Genomic DNA, 24,275 nt, shown 5'->3' with positions numbered 1-24,275 from the left:
CGAGAGCACAACAAAGTCCATTGTTTATCAGTGTGTCCAGAACATCTAATAAAACGTAGGAACAGCGCAGCCGTGCTAAATGTGCCGTGACTAGTGGCGCGACCCGATTTATGGTGTGCGCCTTATCCGTACGTACGGGCAGTGTGGGGTTCGAATCTACATAGATTTAGATGCGTATATTATGAGGCAAGATGCTGAAGAAACAATATAAAGAAGAAAGATTACACACTCTAATGGTGTTGTAGGTGCTGTAGAGAAGAATGCTCGTGCCTGTACGGGCCAGTGTGAGGTTCAAATCTTCATATATTTAAAGGCTTGTGGTGTCTTATCTAGACGTAAGAGTATAATAATATGTGATGATGTCATGATTCAAAAAAAAAATTAACTCCATTGACAGATGTGATTGACGGATTTATCACGAATAGCCGCTGTTCTGCCGTATCTGCCGTATAGCGTACAACATTTTATATTTAAAAGCATTTGTAAGATTGTATAAAAATGTCTTTTAGTGCGGTTTTTTTAGTATCCTTCACAATGAACCTTCACTCGTAACATAATTATTTATACTTTAAGTTCAAAGGCACCACATACTCAGATCAAGGGATACACAAAATTGATGGCTCTCGCTCGCCGCATGTCGCGGGCGATTTCGAAAAAATCATTTAACTCAAGAATATTTCTCTATATATGTAAAGTAAAGCGGGGTCGTCCGTCCGTTCCACCGTAATAAAGGGATCTGCATGAATTCGAATTTTATAAAATATTGAGGGTATTTTTATCGGAGCGGGATTTGGGTACCATTAAACTTTTTTCGAATTTTATCTAACGGAAGATATTGTTCTTGTTTTTGGCGTTTAATGGAGCTAGCGAAATGGATATTTCAGAGTTAAATTTCGTAATGGTTACGTTTTTATTTGGCCAAATTGATGGGCTATTTAGTGGTCGAAGTTTAAACTAATGATTTAATCGCTTGTCGTAAAAGTTTGTGGTGTGTAGACGTTTGTCGAGGCATCGTCGATTTAGTAGAACATATCAAATATGGTATGGAGACTAAGTACTTAATACTTTTGAAAATAATAATAAATAAATATAAACACAAGAATTAATTTTATATCACATTGAAGTTTTTCTGATTATGTTGGTACGTTTATGTACCTAGTTACTTTAATTTCTACGAGTTGTTCAAAGTAAGCATATCTTATTTTTATTCTCTACAGCACATATTCTAATTCCTACTAATTTGTATGTTTAAATTATGAATTATAATTTTAAATAGGTCCTTATAATCCTTCGTAACTTGTGACATACATCACCATGTTATAATAAACGATTCATCAAACGGAATACAGTTTGACAAAATGATATATCCACTTCGTGTTCCCAGATAAGGGATAACTAATTACTAACGCAAAATCACAAGTACTACTAACATTTTGAAGATTGCTTCGAATGACATTTGACCTTTAACTGGTGTAATATTTTATGTACATACGTATGTAGTGGTTAAGTTTCGTATATTTCATTGATTGGTGTGAAACTAGGTTATTGTAATTCAACTAGAAAATAAAACTAAATTTATTTATTTATTAATTAATATTAAATTCTTAAATTTACGGGCTAGTCCTTAGACTAGTCAGAGGTTTTTATTGTTTTACAAGATTCGTAGCACGTGATTTTATTTACAAAAATTTTAATTCGTATATTGTGGTATATCAAACTGTGATAAATCAACGATCGAACTGGTGTATTATGAAATAAATTAAAAAAAAATAGGTACCAAAGTTTTGTTAAAAGAAATTTGAGAAAATCCATCCAAGTCAAACGCAAATTAGCATCAATCACCGGCGCGAGAAAGCGGCCGCAAAAAATAATATTCAATAAAAGAAAGTGATCAATTCCACACCCCCTATCGGAAGCGAGGATCATTTTTAATCGTCTAAGAAATCGAAAGAATACAGTCACCGGCAGACAAATAGATGTAATTAATGATGTCGAAATAAAAGGAAGGGACAAAACAAAACAGCGCGAGTGTCGAACGCAAGAATTTATCATAGCCACCAGCGACAGACGACCGCCAATGTCCATTCGGATAATGCCCAACGCGATTAAAAATATAAAAATACCCCACCTCCCCCCGCCACGAGGAGGGGGGCCCGACGGAGGACGCTCCGAGGACACAAAAGGATTATAAATGAGAAGGAATTTGAGATAATATTTGTACGTCGGATGTGGATTGTAGCGTCGGTATCGGGGGGACCGGGCGCGGCCGGCCCGCTCCTAATGAGTATTTGTATCAATTCGTTAGTATTGTATTCGAATGTTTTGCGTTACGATTTTAATCCCTCGCGGTTGTTGTGGAGGATCGATGCCTTTTTGTTTTAAATATTTCTCGGTTGGTTGTGGATTTTTTTAATCCGCAAGCGTTTGTGTTGATTAAATACTTTGCGTGGACGGGTTGTCTTTTATTTATTACATGCTTGGATTCAATTATTTGTAAGGTCTCTTTCTTCATAATGTTATCTACGAGTTTGTACGGCCGATTTCTGAATTGATTATTAATAAGCCATAGTAATTAAATGAACGTTCACTATAATATTGTATCTATACTAATATTATAAAGCTGAAGAGTTTGTTTGTTTGAACGCGCTAATCTAAAGAACTACTGGTCCGATTTGAAAAGTTCTTTCGGTGCTAGATAGCCCATTTATCGAGGAAGGCTATAGGCTATATATCATTACGCTAAGATCAACAGGAGCGGAGCCACGCGGGTGAAACCGCGAAGCGCAGCTAGTCTGACATAAGCTTTCTCAAAGCAAATCGCAAAACGCAAATCAATTCTCAATTAAGAAACTGACTCTATTATGATCATCTTTATTACGTAATTTTTATTTTTGTACGTAAACGTTATATTTATTTGATACATAAATATTTGTATGCATATTTCTTCATCTGCGTTACTTTTCATTTTGTAACAATAATCTGATGATATAGGTACACCTTCTGTGTAACTTAAAGATACGACACGATATAAATATTGTCTAATTCCAATTTCTTATCCACTTTATAACTTTACGGCGTTGAAACTTGTAGGTGAGGACCACCTCACATAAAACGCTGTACCGTGTCTGGTGAAAAATTTTTATTTACCAAAACAAAACTATTCACCGGATACGGTACAGTCAATATGTTGCTTGCATAGAAAGGTTAGCAAATATACAGATTCATATAAACACGACGTTCGCTACCTCGAAAACAGATTAATTACATATTTCTCGTATACAACTCTGCAGCCCAAGACAAAGTTTACTACAGTTTTTGAGAGATCTTTCAAAATATTACATACCTATACGTATATTACTATGAATAACATACAAGAAAATTTGTTTAAATTAACATACAAGCATATCTTATCTAATAATAAAAATCAATGCCACTTTTCGTTGTAATTCCATAACTCGAGAACGGCTGAACCGATTTCGATAATTCTTTTTTTATTATATTCCTTGAAGTACGAGGATGGTTCTTATGTAGAGAAAACGTTAATATGTACCACGGGCGAAGCCGGGGCGGACCGCTAGTAATATAATATAATAGCATACAAGAAAATTTGTTTAAATTAACCCATTACGACTGTGTTTGGAAAGAGAGAGCCGTGCGGCGCTGCGATAGCGCCACGGGCCCAGATAAGCCTGGAAAAATATAATTCATCGTCGTAATTAATAAATTAAAATATATTTTTTTCACTCGGGCATTTTTTACACGTACCCTGAATCCGAATGAGCGCAAAAGAATAACAGCGAGGCGACACCGCGGCCGCGACGTGTTTTCAATTCATTATCTCGAAAACAAAAATTTCATTAGCCCGAGATTTCCTTTTTAAATTTAATTATTCATATTTAAATTAAACATAATATAATAGAGGTCCGCGGCAAAAAAGCGGTTCTATCGTATCATATTTTATTAACCGAATTTATAATTCGTCGGATCGCCCGCCGCCGGGGGGGCGGAGGAGCGGCCGGTCGAAATATTTATGAATACGGTGGAGAAAAATCCACAATAATATTTCAGGGATGTCCGCCGGTCTTTACTTACCCTCGCTGATCTATTTAAAAAAGAGGCCCGGAAGGACAAAAGGGCAGAGGGTCGTAAAAAAACTGGACATGTATAGGTCGCGCGCGACGCGTCGGCCTTTGTCTGATTCTTATTTTTTACCGAATCGGAACCTTGCCCGGGTTTTTATCGGTTTTTGTTCCGGGGCAGGTCGGGCGAGTATTTGTACGCCGTTTGTTCTAATGCACGATCATTTGTTACCCTTTTTCTTTCGTGCGGTAAAAAGTGACCCTTTGGTATGCGAACGGTGTGATTTACGAGAGTGTGGTGGGGGGTTGCGGTTTCTTAAATGTTTGTGGGAACGTTTTAATCTATCTAGCTTGTGATGTGTTTGATGTGTCGTGTTAAAAAGTAATTGTTCGTGAAAATTTACAGATCAAATAATAATTAAAATAAAGTAAAGAACTCATAGGAGGCCCGTGTCCCAGCAGTGGGAACATATATGGGCTGATGATGATGATGATGATGAAAGAACTAACTTTATACTACCTAATAAGTCTCCTCTAAACCTCTTTTATAATATTTACCTAATAAAAGTAAAATTGCATTTTGTCTGAAAACATATTCTTCAAAATATTATTTAATTGCGTTCTTCTCTTATACTTGAAGGGCATTAGCATGTAACGATTAAAAATAAATAGACGAAACACATAACTCTAAATCACTTACATGCAGTATACGTATCCATACGCATATTATATACATTTTTTTCAACATTTCACTTACATTTAAAACAAACATACCCTTTGTTCTACAAAAGACCGCCAGCCACTTTCCAATCGTTAATTTAATTGTGGGGAAAAATCGGGCGAAACCGCGAATCTTTTGAGGGTATTTATCATGGGATTAATGAAGGGTAACCCTTTTTTACTGATAATGGAAAGGTTCGGAATTTCCACTGTATACGTCATTCTTTATTTAGCTGTATGAGGAAAGACGCGTGTAAAAGAAATATTGGCAAGTCGCGTGGAAAGTTAAGAGATGGTGTTAATTGTATGTTCATTATTTTATACATTTTTATGCTCTTTCTTAGAATGTCTACAAGAGAATAAAGGGGAATGATTTGCATTTCTATAAGTAAGGAATAAATTCAAAAAAATAAAAAAATATACCGGCCGAATTAAGAACCTCCTCCTTTTTTTAAAGTCGGTTAAACGTACACCAAAATCAATAGTATTTATCCAATATAAAGAATGTTAATAAATTCATACCTAAGTCACAGATTAGAGAATAGTTACTTCCTAAGTATTCTACAAGGTCCATGATAGGGAGAAACGAAGTACGACTATTATAGTTCAAGCAGAAAGCTAATACAATGTTATACGAGACATGAAAATGTCTTATCAAATAGTCAATTTTTTTGATTTAACAAACAACTAATTTATTGCGTGAAAATTATAAATCAATGTTTTATGAAACATATTATATCTAGGTATAAAGATTTAAGTAGTCAAGTAACCACTCCATCAAAAATCAAGATAAATGAACGACTATTTCAACTTATATTCGTATTTATATTTAATTTTCCATATAACATTTTCAGGAGTTTTTCCCTGGACGAGAGGTTCCTGTACTCCCAGGGCGAGGTGCTGAGGGTGCAGTGGCATCCGAAATCGCTGTCACATCTCCTCGTGTTGATGTCAGATAATACTATGAGGTGAGTATATTACAAACATATTATCGACCATTTGAAAAGTTAAAATACTGAAGCGCAAGGAAGTATTGGTAAAGTATTCGTATCGTTATCGAGAGCATTTAATGTATGGAAATTTAAAAAGCTCTCGCTTCTGATCTTAATTTGACGGTATGGTTAGTTGCAATCATTATCAATTTATTTGGACAAGAATTTTATTTATTTTAACAGTAAAATTCTCATGGTATGGTTAATCATAAAATACAGGGATAGTTGCGTGGGGATGGCCGTTAAAATATTCAATCATCTGCCAAATAACTTAAAGACGTGTAATGATTATAAATTTAGAAAACATCTTCTTAATTGGCTTAATGAAAAAAACTTCTATACCATAAAGGAGTTCATGGAAAGTTCAACCCGAACAGACCATTAACTCCTTTATGGTACCTAATTATTTTTGCATGCTTGTATTGGCTGAACATGTTTGTGCTTTATTAATATAATTGTATCACCATTGAATACCATGTTTAAAGCAAAATAAAGATTTTATTTATTTATTTATTATTATTAATCATTCATAATCATAGCTACTCCAACTTGAAAATTGCAAATTTATGAATTCTCAAAAAAAATAATCCGTTAACATTTATTTCTTATTTATCATGAATAATAACAGAACAACATAACCATTCCAGGCTCTACAACATAGCGCTAAAGGCTGGTCCGAAAATGGTGAAATCGTTCTCAATAGGACCGAAACCGGTGGGATCTCTCGGCATGACGTTACTGGACAGCTTCGGGGACAGCGCTGTGGACTTCACGCCGACACCGGACAGCGAGCACTTGCTGATTCTCAGCGGGAACGGGGATGTGTACATGATGAACAGTAATTTCTTAGACAGCAGCAGGTAAAGTTGAATATTGAACTATTTTAATAAGATTAAAAAAAAACATGAATTTTGCCTTGCCTGATTGGCGTATATTGTAATGTCTTAGAATTATAACAATGGAAGAGTGACATTGACTCCCATACCAACTGACTATGTGATAAAAACAACTTCAAAATATGTTCATATTCTCCTACTATGATGTACAATTAGTCTGAATCCTTTGCGTTGCAACTGCCAATGGACGATATAGTTCATACCTACGTAGGTACTCTACGTAAGGACTATAATGTGATCTTATGACGACTGTAATACTTCACACTCCACACCTACGCGTCCCGCTAGCTCCTCCTCAATAGACACTAAGACACCAATACGCCTATATCAAAATGTTTACCATCCAAAGGTTGGCTGCTAGCCAACCTGTGGTTACATTGCTATGTATCCGTGTCATTTTCACGCATACATTGCTATGTATCCGTGTCATTTTATTCTGCTTATAAGCCAATAGACGATATGAATTATGATGTCAATTCAATCACTTCACCATACATTACCCCTTTTCCAGTCCGTTCCACTTCTATCCGTCCTGCTAGAAATGTACTCCTGTATACTAAGACACTGTGTACATCAAAATGTTCTCCATACATTACCCCGTTTCCAGCCCACTCCACGCTCACATCCGCGGCCCGCTAGCAATGTACCCCGCAGCAGATGACAACTACGGCGCGGAGTCGTGTGCAATAGCGTGCTTGCCCGCCACACCGGCTACGTTAGTTGTCGTGGCTAGTGCTTCTGCGACTTTGTATCACTGTTTGCTGTTGCCGTGTGTGAGTATCATCTTTTTCTTTATTATTAATGACGTTAACGAAGTTACAATCGTCATCATTACGATCATTATCATAATTGCAACCATCACCATCATCATTTTCTTTTCATTTTTTTTTATCTTGATTTCTAATTATCATTATTATTGTCATTAATCTTTGTTTATGACAACGCCTTGCGTGAGTATCACATTGTCATTAATTATATATCGTCGGTGGCTGAATTTTAAAACTATGTGGGCTGGTTATATCCTCTACATTGGGCGTCTTGGGTAACTTCGAGCATCAAAAGACATAAACGGAATCTAACACTCACAATCACTAATGAACTGAAATGAATACTTTGTATAGTGAATCTAAACTCAAACTAATATAGAGACTGATATAGACACGAACAGACAAGTCCGCTCGGCACGAGCTCCAACACTTGAATGCTCGTCCGCTACCACGGCCATGTCCAAGTGCACTTCGTGAGTCATGCGCTTGCGTTCGGTAATATCAGGGGGGGGGGATCTCCGACACGGCCATCTCTGGCGATCACACGTCCTCGTGTGAAGTCTCTGCAAAGACTACATACTCACAGTATCCTGCTCGGCCATACTGATTCTTGTCAACCATTTTAGGTCGTCACTAAAACAAACAATCATCATTATTGATCAATCAGCGCCGCACCAACAGCTCTCCTCGATTTCGCACCTACGAAACGGAATAGCTCTGAATAACGTCGCACCAACGACTCATGTCGATTTCGCACCAACGAAACGAAGACAACACTGAATAATGTTGCTACAATGACTCACCGCAATTTCGCATCAACGAAATAACTAAAGCACTGAACATCGTCGCTACAACGACACACCACAATTTCGCACCAACGAAATGAGGCTAACATTGAGTAACGTCGCTACAACGACTCATCTCGCGTTCGCAACAACGAAAACAAGGATATCTCAAAAGGTCGTCGCTTCAACGACTCATCTCGCTTTTGCACCAACGAAAGCAAGGATAGCCCGTCGCTACAACGACATTGCTCGTTAACGCACCAACGTAACGAAGAACAAGACAAGAGACAAATGGCAACTGCATCTACTACCACTCAACAAACGGCACTACAATGCATTACAAAATCCAGATAAAACTTTTTACATCTCCCCTTTTACACAAAGCTCTTACGTCATTTTAACTACTACCACTACTAGCTACTACTAATAACCTCATGGTCGGATATTTTCCTGACTCTGTTGTGAGGATTTGGGAATTGAATGATGTAAAGCGGCACTAATAACCATACCTCAACAATTTTAAGCGTACCCTTGAACTTCAAGTCAAGCTTGCTTTGATTTATTTCCTCAATTTCGAAAAGAAGGTTATCACCAACATTAAATTTACATTCAGGGAAGCTTTACTTTTACCATGACTAGATTAATTTCATTATCAATTATTAATCCCAAAGTCTACTTTAACAAATAATAGCTTTATCAGCTATTTAGCTTTTGTAACACGGTTTGTAGTGAAGTTCATTGCCAGTCGTACGTCACCTAACGCATCTTGACAATATCGATGTTTGCTACCAAAGGCTGATAATGCAGATGATGATGGCGATAACGACTTCCATGTTCAGCAGTGACTACAAAAGGCAGATGATGTTCCCGATGACGATGATGATGACTTTTATCAGTGTACTACAAAAGGCTGATTATGTTGACGATGACGATGACTTCCATGTCCGGTAGTGGACTATATCGATGACGATGATGAATGATGACTGCCATGAGCACACCTTTTCAGCGTACTCGTCACTATCTACCTGACCATTAGCATGACTACCCCCCGGTGGAGACTACTATCTTAATGTAACTTTATTTTTTTTACAAAATAACTGAGAAAACATTTACTTTCTAAGCACCTGCCTGATCATCAATAATACTGGCTAGGTAACTGAACAAATTAACACTGGCCTATAGTGCCGTTATACTACTTCTGCTACTACTAAACCACTCTACACCTTTTTGAAAGTAATAGAGCAAAACATATAGGGTAAAAGTATCAATTAGACTAAAACATACTCCTTAACATCATTCTTCTCACTATAAGTTTCCCCTGTAGCATCAATGTGCACTGAAAACTAACTTAAGAGTTCTGCCTGAATTCTACCTGAACTAGGCTTAGAGATTTAGCAAGTGATAAAGTTGGCAACAACAACAACAACAACTTAGATATGTAACCCAGATGCACGACTAAATCGTGGATATTGAGTACCACCGATCTTTTACCATTTTATCTGCACCTTGACAAATAATTTTCGACCTTACCGCATATGTCTTCCAGACATTAACAAGTAACAACTCATTCTGCATGTCCAGATGCATCTCTTCGTCCAGGCAGACAGTCAACGGAAAGCTCGGCTATGTTGACTCCATTCTGCCCCATACAATTTGCAATAATCGAAATACATACTGTGACAGCTGACGTGATTGCGCGAAAAGCAAACAACATGCTTTATCCTAGCGCCCTTTCTCCAAATAATATCAAAGTCGAAAGACTGGGGGCAGGCTTCCACCTGTGAACACGCGAAGACAGCTTTATACTAAACGGTTCCCACCAAAGTACACTGTTAATCTGTCACCACTGCAAACTTGCAAACCTGTAAATAATACCTGAAGTGCATAACTGCATTATCCACTGCTATACTGCTACAACTTAAACTGCGGTCTCGTGTGCATGAGAGTAAAACCTGGACTCTAAGGCAGTAGTTCTACTTCTGTAGTAAGCAACTGGATGTTACTAACCGTCATGTTTCTGTATCAGCTCAGTACCACATCCATCTCGAATCTATGTGAACTGAGGTCACACACCGTAAGAATAGGCTGTGATGTTAGTAAACTAATAAACGTTCGACTGATTAGCTCATGTGATGATGAGTAATCACTAATCAATTTTACTTCTCTTGTAACTTGTAAGCATAAACAATAGTGCTATAATTTAAGAAAACTGTTAATAAACTAACAGGAATAAGAAGCTGTATAAGCTGTGGATTGTGACTGTATTTTCCCATCCTTAATAACAAAGCCTAAGTATTCAACACTACGCTTTCAAAACTTACATTCGGATAGGTTGAAAGAAGATAATACCTTCCTCAAAGCACTCACTCCACTCCTTACTACAATCTGGATGCGCACTGTACCTTGTTCCACGTCAGAAGCTATAACCAGATAGCTACTTGGGTTTCACTAATCCAGCTGTTAAAAACTCATTGACTTTGTTACGCAATCTGCTGCTCGGTCAACGCACAAAACTCCTTAGATTTTAGAACAGACACATTTCAACAGCTGTAACAGATGGTAAATTAGTGCTAATGTAATAATAATAATACACTAAAACACAACACATTGAAATTCTCTAATTGAAATTAACGCCTCTGCATTAACGCACTTATGTCCCTAAGTAAGCCTACCAAACCACTAGGTAGGTATCTTTCTTCTATCGGTACCCGTGTATAATAGAGAGAAACGTAATTAACTAAGCAACACGCTTCAATAAGATGAAATTATTGTATTGTCACTATTCCTTAGTAGATGTACACAGTGTGAACTAAATCTGTCTAATGAAAGTAGGTAGTTCAAAATCGAGTTCGTACATACGAAGAATAAAGGAAGCCAAACGTAAGCGTGTTAAAAATCAAAACAATTTCTCGTATCAGACTTGCTACGAACAAGAACATTATTACGATTTAAAATAACACATTGGAATATCACCCATGTAAACTTTGTGTTTAATTTCTCAACCTAATAAGCTAGCATCGCTATCATAATGATTTGGCACAACACAAAATTACTAAAAAGTAATCGCCTATTGTAACTTGCCATAAACCTTGTTATGAACTGTCTACAATATTTTAACAGATTATTTTAAAGTTAATGTTATTATTAAAAACGCTTACTAGTCAATTTGCTACTAGTAATTATATCTCTGATAAGGAAGTACACTCAGTACCAAAAACAAAACTAACAAAACTAAACATGTATGACTCACAGTTGTCCATAAGTTTGCCACACGGCACGTGTTGACTCAATGATTGCGCTCAGGCAACGTGGATGTACCTGACCCGCTGGTTTTCGGTGATTCTATGCTTAGTGCAATCATTAGCACCTTATCCGTTCATGCACTCCGATGCAAAGTGGCCAGACACACCACACATGAAACAAATGACTCGCGATGGTTAAACCCTGCACTAAGAGGACTGCTGATCCGTCGCACGCCCTCCATCTGCTGTCTGCGAATGGCATTCACACGCAGGTCTCATACAGACTTATTGATAGCACACAGTCAGCGAAGCAGCCCTGTTACGCCTCGCACTTGTCCTGTAAATGTCACTAATTTGCGGAGCCCTTCACCTCATAAAGACGGCTGCCCGGAGCTCTCGCTGCAGCAATCCTCTGCAACAATCTCGGTAGCAAGGGCCACGCGCTGCAAACGCTTGTCAAACCGTGAAACATGCGACAAGTTGAAACAACTTCCTCCACGCACACATTATGCCTTTTCGAAGCCAATGACGCACAGAGTCCGACGGCACACACCGACAGGCACTCGCCGTTGCTTGGCTCGCCACCCTGCAAGTAAATAACAGCAGCCGCACGGAGCTCAACAAAGTCACATTACGGTACACAATATTATAAACAATTCTAGTAACTGCGACCACGGCTAATACAAAATGAATTTAAAGAGACATGATAGACACTGCGAAGCACTTTAACGTATCATAAATAGCAAATACTAACAAGTAATAACTTTAACGGCTTTTTTCAAAACACAGATCAACAGACAATGGCATTACATCACGCACGTTATTGTTCCACTTGTTGTATATTGTAAGCACTCACAGGTATTCTTATGGCTACGATTAAACGTCTTATGATACTATTTGCACCTCCAGAATAATTTTATAACGTGTCTACATTACCACATGACGATTGTAAAAATCACGTTTACTCTTTGTGCTCAAAGCAATCCCGCTTCTGATATCGTCGGTGGCTGAATTTTAAAACTATGTGGGCTGGTTATATCCTCTACATTGGGCGTCTTGGGTAACTTCGAGCATCAAAAGACATAAACGGAATCTAACACTCACAATCACTAATGAACTGAAATGAATACTTTGTATAGTGAATCTAAACTCAAACTAATATAGAGACTGATATAGACACGAACAGACAAGTCCGCTCGGCACGAGCTCCAACACTTGAATGCTCGTCCGCTACCACGGCCATGTCCAAGTGCACTTCGTGAGTCATGCGCTTGCGTTCGGTAATATCAGGGGGGGGGGGATCTCCGACATATATAATAATTAAAAATAGTTTTCATAGTTGTCATCATCACCAGCGTAACTATTATCGTCATCGTTATACCTATCGCCATTGTCATCTTAATCTTCAAAATCATCATTAACAATATCAAAATTATTATCATCATCATCATCACCGTCATCATCACAAAACAATCTTGTCATCATATATTATTATTGCAATTTAGTATCCAGTAAACTGCTAGTAGTAACGAGCGCTTCTGCGATATTCCACTATCAGTTTCTATCGTGACTGCGATTGCTGATTATTCATTATTGTGATCTTTATCAGCATCAAAGGAATATGCTTTGTCAACAGTACCATCAACATCATCATCATTTTCAAAATCATTACCATCATCACTATCGTTAATTACGTTATCGTCTTCTATAATATAAAAATGGATCGCAAAATGTGTTAGTAAGTGATAAGTGACATAACTCGAGAACGACTGAACCGATTTCGTTAATTCGTTTTTTATACGTACGAGGATGGTTCTTATGGTTGGTAAACGTAAACATAAACATGAACCGGCAAAGCCGGGTCGGAACCCTAGTTATAAATTTATTTCAATGTGAAAATCATTCTACAGCCTTCAAAAGTGTCTCTTTAATTTCTCCTTTATTTAACTGTATTTTTTTATATTTAAAGCAAAAGATTAAACATTTTTTTTAAACATCAATAAACGCAATTTTTCAGCCGACAGAAGACAAAGATGGCGATGGTTACGCCCTCTATGTAGTAGAATCCGTGGAATTGAACATTGTACTGTCCAGTAAGGATGACGTGCCATTCGCGTATCCAGTGCATCTATATCCGGTATGTAAACGGACATACATTTAAAAACCTCATGATTATATTTATTAGTTATTAGTAGATTGATGGATGTTTGTCTAATATCTACATATACAAAGGGTTGGTAGCTGCAACATTTGGATGAAAGATAATGATGCGATTGGTTTTTGAAATCAATATAAATAGGAATCGAGTCCGTTGATTTTGTGAAGAAAACAATAAACATTTATTATATAATTTTTATTTAATGCTGGTAATAAGAAATCAATTCCCAAAATATTTCGTGATATTTTCTTCATTGATTTGAGTAATTATTGTACACTAGCTGCTCCGCGCGGTTTCACCCCCGTGGCTCCACTCCTGTTGGTCGTAGCGTGATGATATATAGCCTATAACCTTCCTCGATAAATGGGCTATCTAACACCGAAAGAATTTTTCAAATCGGACCAGTAGTTTCCGAGATTAGCGCGTTAAAACAAACAAACAAACAAACAAACAAACTCTTCAGCTTTATAATATTAGTTTAGATTGTACATTATGTGAAAGAAAGAAAGAAAGAAAGAAAAGAAATTTATTGCCAAAAAAACACAGCCAAACACATTATAGAATTTATCTTACACTTAGGCAAACGGATACAGCCTCAGCAAAATGCTGCACAAAAGCAGCGCTGATTTTCAGGCTGTACCGGCGATTGCGGTTCGCCTTAATATTAAAAAAGAATTAAGTCTATGTGTAAACAAAATCATTTAATTTTCTACTAACTTTTGAATTACAGTCTAAACCATTAAACCTAAAATAATATAAAAATAAATAGAAAATTGTCGAATATTTCAGTGTGTCGGCAACACATATGCGTGCATGCATGCTGGCGGTGTGCATGCGATCACGCTGCCCGTGCTCGAGTATTTGAACGACTTCGCTTTGGCTGATGAGAGTGAGTTTAATTTTTTTTTTTTTGTTAAATTATACTAAATTTTGATTATATGGCAACCTTTGCTTTTATAGGTGATAATAAAAATCACCAAATGTGTTGCGCAAATCTCGAGAACGGCTGAACCGATTTCGTTAATTCTTTTTTTATTATATTCCTTAATGTACGAGGATGGTTCTTATGGGGAGAAAACTGAGACAACCCGTGGTACAGGGTGAAGCCGTGACGAAAGTAAAATTATTACAATTTTTTTATTTTTATAATTTTATGATAAAGTTTCTCAGTGAAACTGCAAAATGAGTTTCGACTGTGCATTCTATTTATCGCGGGCAATTCAACGTGTTTTTTTTTTACGAAAAGTTGTCACGATACTTTTTGCTAGAGTTATCTGTCTCTCTCTAACTTAACACTTCGTTCCATCGGGATGTCACTTGACATCGCTCAAGTTTTTTTGAAGTTATACTTTTTTTATGAGTAAAATAATGAGAGTGAATTTTTACGATGCGCGCGCATACCGACACCTAAATTTAACAGCATGAAGTTAGTTCTAGGTGGTATGAAAATTGATAACTACGTTCAAGTTGTATATTCTAGTATTTTTTCCATACGCCAAAGAAGTATAACTTCTAACGCGTGTACATAAGTACACACACTCTTTCTTGATGTCGTAAGGGGTCACTGAAAATCAGTGCTGAGGTATTATGCCTCAGGTATCCTGAGTGGCTTTCTTTTTTAGCGCATGCAACCACACATATATTTATGTTTTCTATTACATATTATTTAAAATTTACAATGCTATGTTATATGTGTGTTGTGTGTGTTGGAATAAATGGTTTCTTTCTTTCTTTCTTTCAATGGCTTCCACAAAATGTTTCAGGCGAGATCGACACAGTATTATCTCTTATTTCGTCCAAATCGTCCACGGCCCGTCACTTGCTATGCACGGCGACGGGTGAAGCAAGCCCACCGCTGGGACTAACCGCCGCACATCACTCGCTGCTCGTGCTGTGCTCTAGCGGGGAAATGGTCGCCAGGTGATGTACTGTCATCATCATCATCATCATCCCACTTGCTATACAGCGACGGGTGAAGCAAGCCCACCGCTGGGACTAACCGCCGCACATCACTCGCTGCTCGTGCTGTGCTCTAGCGGGGAAATGGTCGCCAGGTGATGTACTGTCATCATCATCATCATCATCCCACTTGCTATACAGCGACGGGTGAAGCAAGCCCACCGCTGGGACTAACCGCCGCACATCACTCGCTGCTCGTGCTGTGCTCTAGCGGGGAAATGGTCGCCAGGTGATGTACTGTCATCATCATCATCATCATCCCACTTGCTATACAGCGACGGGTGAAGCAAGCCCACCGCTGGGACTAACCGCCGCACATCACTCGCTGCTCGTGCTGTGCTCTAGCGGGGAAATGGTCGCCAGGTGATGTACTGTCATCATCATCATCATCATCCCACTTGCTATACAGCGACGGGTGAAGCAAGCCCACCGCTGGGACTAACCGCCGCACATCACTCGCTGCTCGTGCTGTGCTCTAGCGGGGAAATGGTCGCCAGGTGATGTACTGTCATCATCATCATCATCATCCCACTTGCTATACAGCGACGGGTGAAGCAAGCCCACCGCTGGGACTAACCGCCGCACATCACTCGCTGCTCGTGCTGTGCTCTAGCGGGGAAATGGTCGCCAGGTGATGTACTGTCATCATCATCATCATCATCCCACTTGCTATACAGCGACGGGTGAAGCAAGCCCACCGCTGGGACTAACCGCCGCACATCACTCGCTGCTCGTGCTGTGCTCTAGCGGGGAAATGGTCGCCAGGTGATGTACTGTCATCATCATCATCATCATCCCACTTGCTATACAGCGACGGGTGAAGCAAGCCCACCGCTGGGACTAACCGCCGCACATCACTCGCTGCTCGTGCTGTGCTCTAGCGGGGAAATGGTCGCCAGGTGATGTACTGTCATCATCATCATCATCATCCCACTTGCTATACAGCGACGGGTGAAGCAAGCCCACCGCTGGGACTAACCGCCGCACATCACTCGCTGCTCGTGCTGTGCTCTAGCGGGGAAATGGTCGCCAGGTGATGTACTGTCATCATCATCATCATCATCACCATCATCATCACCATCATCATCACCATCATCATCACCATCATCATCACCACTTAGCTGCCACCATCACTTTAAAATCCGAGTTCCTCACTAACTAGTCACCCAAGAACTATATCTATACACATAATAAATCTGTAGAAGGGTCAATTCTGTACATTAAAAATATTGAAAAAATAAATAAATAATAGGGGGTGTTACTGGATCGATACCAAACCGAAATATGTGTTTAATTTTTTTTTTTAATAAGAAGTCATTGTCAGAGCTACTCAAAATGGAGAAATAAACCATCCACGCGAAGACCGACATCCGCGCTGACGGAGTCGCGGGTGGAAGCTAGTTATATAATAAACTAGCTTACCGGCCGCGGCTTCGCCCGCTTTGTCTAAAACGATTTGATATTTAAACTATCCTATCTCTCAAGTTGGATCGAACTGCACATGGTGTGCGAATTTTATTATAATCGGTTAAGTGGTTTAGGCGTCCATTGAGGACAAACATTGTGACACGAGATTTATATATATTAAGATGTATAGAGTAAATAATCAAACAAAAAGTCTATGATTTCCGAAACAACTAGTAACTATTGAACTGCATTCCTTTTTTTATTAAGAAAAAAAGTCTTCAGTATTTATTTAATTTTCTTTTTATTTTTCCAGGAGCTTAGAGCCATACGACCTGGAGGACCAGCTGTTCAAACAGCTGCAACTGAAGAATCCGTCGTTGGACGATGACGATATTAATAAAATACTTAAAGAGGTAATATTTCTCTTTTTCGTCTTATGCTTGTAAGAAATCTATACTTATCTTATAAAGCTGAAGAGTTTGTTTGTTTGTTGGAACGCGCTAATCTCAGGAACTACTGGTCCGATCTGAAAAATTCTTTCGGTGTTAGATAGTATATTTATCGAGGAAGGCTATGTGCTTTATATCAACACGCTAAGACCAACAGGAGCGGAGCAATGCGGGTGAAACCGCGCGGCACAGCTAGTGTATGATAAATGTTTTATTTTTGATTCATCAATTAATTCTTTAATATTAGCTTTCCGCCCGCGGCTTCGCCCGCTTTGCTTAAAACCTTACAAATTATGTACTAAAACCTTCCTCTTGAATCACTCTATCTATTAGAAAAAACCGCATCATCCGTTACGTAGTTTTAAAGATTTAAGCATACAAAGGCACATAGGGACAGAGAAAGCGACTTTGTTTTATACTATGTAGTGATATTTAAATTGTTGAACAAAACTAGGTCTATTATGAGACAAAAGAATAATTAATTTGTATTAATAGGACTTCGTGAAATATGAAATAAGTCATATTTAAAATTATTTTTGTTCCCCAGCGCCAAAAATTATCATTCACGACGATAATTCAAGAGATATTGAGTCGGGAAGTGTCGCAGCCGTTACTGAAGATGAACAAGAATGTGGAACCCAGCCCTAAAGAGTGCTTGGAGGTTAGTTTTATATACAGGGTGTAATCGTTAAGTGTGCACAGGCGATTATTCCGTAACTATTGCAGATATCAAAAAAAATTAACTGAAGTATTATACCTAATGAGTAAAATGACAATAATATCTTTTTTTTTTAATAAAACGAGAAATATCCAAAAACATGAAACGCTCCCATACATTTGATTTCCCATACATTTTGTATTCAAAGCAAATGTTCGAAATGATACCCTCGTTATGGAATACCATTGTATGCCACATCGAGCTCTTTTTACAGCTTCTAAATGAACTTTCATTAAAATTTGCGAAGTAATTAAAACACAAAATCAAATAGAAAAGCAAAACCTTTCACATTAAATGTTTGGAATGTTCATATTTCATACTATAATGGGAGTGTTTCATGCACATTTTCTTATTTCTATTTTATATCATGTTTCTTAATACTTCTTCCAGCTATTAACTACCGCGACGGTGAAACTCCGGGAACAGTACATGTCTCGCCAACAACGCGCCGGTGCAGCTGTTCTCACCAAGTTGGCAGCACTGCGAGCGTTGCAGCAGCAACAGCAGACCTGGCATCGGGAAGTGCAGGTGAAATTATGGGAAAATAGGGAAATTTCTCGGGATAAAAAAGTGGATAAAAGGGGTTTGAAACTTTTTGTATGGACGCTGGCATATCGACCTGCCGCCATTTTGATTTTTTTTCAAAATCGCGGCGCACGATTGAAGTGGTATGTATGGATAGATAGGATGGCGGCCGGGTTGATATGCCAGAAAGTTTCAATGCCCTTTGTGTGGTTTTGGCGAAATATTGGGCAAATCTGTGCTTTAGAAGCGGGGTAGGTGTAGAAAAAGAGATGGAGTCCCAGATTTAGTGAATAATTATAAGTCTCAGTTGCTGCAGCAGTGCTATTTGGTAAATTGGTGCTTTGGAGGCGGGTGAGTGTGGAGAAAGCCGGGAATGAACAACTAGTAATTAGTGTTATAAACAACTAGACTCACAATCACGCTCATTTTGTTTGAAGCAAAACTCTGCCTATATGCGTATTAAGCAGAGTTACGACGTCACGTCACGTTTTTTACTTTCCGCCCTGTGACATTTGAATATTTTTTTTAATAAATAAGTTAATATACTAATATTTTTGTTATAATGTAATTTGTGTTTTCAGAATGACATAGAAAACGTACAGTTGCAATCTGCAGTTCTACTAGAAAAGAGGAATTTGGCCGAAAAACGTCAGGAAGAAATTAAAGAAAGGTAGAACTTATCACTATATTATAATTTAATAATATTGATAATATTAATAATATTAACACGAAGATGCTCTTTGATTTGAAACATTTGAAAATATTTCAAGACCCAAAACCGGAAAATTCAATCAACTTCCCGCAACACTAATTGCAACACTTTTGTGTTGTTTCATTTCTACTCTTATAATTTCTCTGTTTCCAGGTGTTCATCAGTGATCCGCCATTTGCGTTCGCACAGCAGCAGCAGCCCGCAAGAGCGGGAGATGTTGCAGCAGCTGGAGAGCTATCGCCAGCGAGCTGCACAGATGCTGGCAACCAGCCGCACGCTGAGAGACCACGCTGATACCTACCTGCAGACGGTATGTGCAGCATCAGCAGGTAATATGTTCTAGCAGCACAAAAGATGAAGCACGAGAGATGCAGCATAAGCACGATAAATGCAGCAGAAGCACTGCTAATGCAGCAGAAGAACAGGTAATGCAGCAGAAGCACAGGTAATACAGCAGAAGCATAGGTAATGCACCAGGAGCACGAGAAATGCAGCAGAAGCACAAGTAATGCAGCAGAAGCACAGGTAATGCACCAGGAGCACGAGAAATGCAGCAGAAGGACAAGTAATGCAGCAGAAGCACAGGTAATGCACCAGGAGCACGAGAAATGCAGCAGAAGCACAAGTAATGCAGCAGAAGCACAGGTAATGCACCAGGAGCACGAGAAATGCAGCAGAAGCACAAGTAATGCAGCAGAAGCACAGGTAATGCACCAGGAGCTTGAGAAATGCAGCAGAAGCACAAGTAATGCAGCAGAAGCACAGGTAATGCACCAGGAGCACGAGAAATGCAGCAGAAGCACAAGTAATGCAGCAGAAGCACAGGTAATGCACCAGGAGCACGAGAAATGCAGCAGAAGCACAAGTAATGCAGCAGAAGCACAGGTAATGCACCAGGAGCTTGAGAAATGCAGCAGAAGCACAAGTAATGCAGCAGAAGCACAGGTAATGCACCAGGAGCACGAGAAATGCAGCAGAAGCACAAGTAATGCAGCAGAAGCACAGGTAATGCACCAGGAGCACAAGAAATGCTGCAGAAGCACATGAAATGCACCAAGACCACAAGAAAAGTACGAAAAGCATAGGTAATGCACCAGGAGTACAAGAAATGCAGCAGAAGCACGATAAATGCAGCAGAAGCACGATAAATGCAGCAGAAGCACTGCTAATGCAGCAAAAGCACAGGTAATGCAACAGAAGCACAGGTAATGCAGCAGAAGCACAGGTAATGCAGCAGAAGAACAGGTAATGCAGCAGAAGCACAGGTAATGCACCAAGACCACAAGAAAAGTACGAAAAGCATAGGTAATGCACCAGGAGTACAAGAAATGCAGCAGAAGCACGATAAATGCAGCAGAAGCACGATAAATGCAGCAGAAGCACTGCTAATGCAGCAAAAGCACAGGTAATGCAACAGAAGCACAGGTAATGCAGCAGAAGCACAGGTAATGCAGCAGAAGAACAGGTAATGCAGCAGAAGCACAGGTAATGCATCAGGAGCACGAGAAATGCAGCTGCAGCTTGTAAGGGTGGCCTCCGTACTAGCAAGATATATCAATATTGTTACCTATGGTTTTTATCGAGGCAAACGATATGATACACTATTCGTATCGTATTAGCAGTTTCAACTGTCAAATATCTATAATCTAGTATTTTTAGTGTTAGAAAGTAAACAACAACAAAATAAAAGTGAGTAAGAAAAGAGTGTGTAATTATACGTTTTGGGTGCCCCAAGGTTCGCACTTGGGACCTTTGCTCTTCCCTACTTACATTAACGGTATATAATCTAAAAAAACTGTTGATTTGTATTTATACAATAAACAAAACCACGACGATTAATTTCCATCCTAAAAAGACACTCTAGATACTTTACGAAGTCTAAAATAGATAGTTTAGAATGTTTTTAAAAAGGTTTTTAGGAAATTACGTATGAAGTCACTAAACCAACTGACTAATGAACCTTATTTTAACTTAAAAATTAATACTTTTATTAATTTGTATTTGTTACTTTGTATGTTTCAGCTAAAGGAATGGCGTGAAGACTATAAGAAGAAGGACATAGCTCTTGGCAAGTCGCACAGTGACACCATATCATCCATTTTGCAACAACAGTATGTATAATATAATTAACTAGCTGCTCCGCGCGGTTTCACCCCCGTGGCTCCACTCCTGTTGGTCTTAGCGTGATCTTATATAGCCTATAACCTTCCTCGATAAATAGGCTATCTAACACCGAAAGAATTTTTCAAATCGGACCAGTAGTTCCCGAGATTAGCGCGTTGAAACAAACAAACATACAAACTCTTTAGCTTTATAATATTAGTATAGAATATAGATTAACATTCCTGAATTAAAAGTATCATTTATGTTTTACTAGTTTAACTCCCGCGGCTTCGCCCGCTTTGTCTAAAACCTAATAAATTATATACTAAAACCTTCCTCTTGAATCACTCATATCTATTTAAAAAAAACGCATCAAAATCCGTTGCGTAGTTTTAAAGATTTAAGCATACAAAGGGACAGAGAAAGAGCCAGTCCACACGGCGCGTTGCGTTGCGTCGTCGTAACGCAAATATTTTGACGCATAGCCGGCCACACGGGCGCTGCGCCATCGCAGCGTTACTACGACGCAGTCTTAAGGTACAAGTCCGAGACGGGCCGCAGACCGCAAACTGCAACAGCAAACTGCAAGCGACACCACTTGTTTCTATGAACATCTATGAAATTGATTCCAAGCGCGGCGACACTGCTGCCTGCAGACGCAACGCGCAGCGATTCATAGATGTTCATAGAAACAAGTGATGTCGCTTGCAGTTTGCTGTTGCAGTTTGCGGTCTGCGGCCCGTCTCGGACTTGTACCTTTAACGTTCCGTCCGTGAAATGAGCTTGCGTGTATCCTCCATATCAACGCACAAGCAACTGAGCGCTGCCGCTCTGACGTCGCAATGATGAATGAGTACACCCCCTCCCGCGTCGTCTCGGGGGCTGCTGTCCGTCACGTGTGAACACCTTGGTTATTGAAGTGAAACTTCTTTATCGGGGTTGGACAAAAATTTAGTGTAACATTTTTGCGTTACGCGCCAACTTTTTCTTATCCCTAAGTTTCACTTCTAACGTGTGTACTCTAGTACACGCACACATTTTTTTTGTATGTAAAACGACGCAGCGACAACGCTACGTCGACGCAACGCGCCGTGTGGACTGGCTCAATGCGACTTTGTTTTATACTATGTAGTGATAATTTATTATCTTATATCATTAAAATATGTACTATATTTTGAGTGTATACTAAACATTTAAACCTTCGTATTCGAAAATCACAGTATTTATTCCCTTTTTTACCAAAAAAAAATCCTTTTTTTTTTCGTGACTTTAAATTCCCCTCCTTAATATATTATGGACAATTTGTAAATTCAAACCCTATTTTGTTAATTTTTAAAACATTTTTTATATTTTCAGGACAAACCAAATTTCTACAATTATCGAAGAAACCAAACTACTGAAGGACCAGCTCGGAGTAGTGTAATATTAAGTTTATTTATAAGTATTGACTAAAATTTGTATGTAAGTTTGTCAGAATGTCATAAATTATAGTATTGTATTAAAACTTTAAAAATCAGTAGAGCCAGTTCGTATTTTTTTTTTCTTTTTCTAATGTTAATATAAATTGACAAATGTTTTTTTGCTGAGAATAATTTCTATTTTTTTTTTGCGAAGATTAAACTTTCTTTTTTTTTTTTCCTACATCCTTTTCTTTAATTAAGATTTATAATAGATGTGTATTGAAAACTTTGTATAAATTAATTACTTTTGACTAGAGACTTAGAGAGCCCTTTTTAGTTGTAAGCACGTAATGTAAGAACTTGTGTAATTGTTGAGTTTTGTATTGAAATTGGAATAAATGGTATTTTTTGATATTTGTCTTTATTTTCCAAACGTCATCCTAATAACTGCTGCTTATATTAAAAACAATGATTAGGCTAGCCTCCCACGGCTTCAATCTAAATTCAGAGCCTTAATTTTTTGGCAAGGCAATTAGCGTACCTCATACATTTCTTAAAAATTCAGTATTATCAATAATATTAAATAGAAGGGAAAAATTTATACTTATTCCATTACAAGCATAAGCATGTTACAAACAATACATAAGTTTGTTACAAATTCTTTGCATTCATATAATTAATTCAGAAAGGCCCGAATATCATACTATATTACCATGCTCCATACACATTCAAATTTTACAGTTTCTGTAATTTTCAGATTAATCACTGAGGAGCATTCTGAAACTTTCTATTATTAACTTTCTATTCCTAAACTTTCATTCTTGCTAAACTGAAAAATTAGATTCTGATTTTAGTACACACCCATTTTCTATACAATTTTAAGAGCGAATACATATTAAAATTGAAATAACGCTTCATTTATGCTGCAATTTTAATAAATTAATTTGCATAATTGTCACATGTCGTAATGAGTTACACATTTTTTATACCTATACTTAGAAAATTATCCCCGTTCATGAGTTTACAATTTCAACACAATGGCTATGAATGAAGATTCAATTCACATAGGTAATAGAGGATGATAACAATTGCTCACTGACACAATATACGAAACTTTAACTTTAACTTAAACTTTGACTTTAACATTAACTTTAACGTTAACCTTAACTTAATTTTAACACATCTTTAAATGCTGAACTGATTAGAATTCTCGCTGAATATAATATAACTCTCGTCGCTTCTCGTATTTATAGTAGAAAAGCGTAGGTATCAGTCAAGACACGAATATGGCTATTTAGTGACCTATAACTTTCTGTGATTGTCACGCGTTTAACGGTGTGAATCTATTGCTGGTGGTAATAGA

General features: G+C 38.2%; 1 protein-coding gene across 1 annotated transcript in view; it reads left to right on the top strand.

The window, feature by feature from the left end:
* Positions 1–23,114, top strand: part of LOC123700458 (nucleoporin 88) — a 118,758-nt gene extending 95,644 nt beyond the window's left edge. Inside the window, exons 3-15 of the mRNA XM_045647669.1 lie at positions 5,654–5,767; positions 6,439–6,651; positions 7,295–7,460; positions 13,499–13,618; positions 14,429–14,528; positions 15,403–15,559; positions 17,319–17,418; positions 18,002–18,115; positions 18,563–18,700; positions 19,279–19,367; positions 19,563–19,719; positions 21,432–21,520; positions 22,869–23,114. Of these exons, the coding sequence (XP_045503625.1) occupies positions 5,654–5,767; positions 6,439–6,651; positions 7,295–7,460; positions 13,499–13,618; positions 14,429–14,528; positions 15,403–15,559; positions 17,319–17,418; positions 18,002–18,115; positions 18,563–18,700; positions 19,279–19,367; positions 19,563–19,719; positions 21,432–21,520; positions 22,869–22,935 (1,624 nt within the window). The 3' untranslated portion in view covers positions 22,936–23,114. The remainder of the gene's footprint in view (positions 1–5,653; positions 5,768–6,438; positions 6,652–7,294; positions 7,461–13,498; positions 13,619–14,428; positions 14,529–15,402; positions 15,560–17,318; positions 17,419–18,001; positions 18,116–18,562; positions 18,701–19,278; positions 19,368–19,562; positions 19,720–21,431; positions 21,521–22,868) is intronic.
* The last annotated feature ends 1,161 nt before the right edge of the window (positions 23,115–24,275 follow it).

Source organism: Colias croceus, chromosome 19 (genome assembly GCF_905220415.1).
Source record: "Colias croceus chromosome 19, ilColCroc2.1".
Classification (NCBI taxonomy): Eukaryota; Metazoa; Arthropoda; class Insecta; order Lepidoptera; family Pieridae; genus Colias; species Colias croceus.
This window is presented reverse-complemented; position numbering and strand designations above follow the sequence as displayed.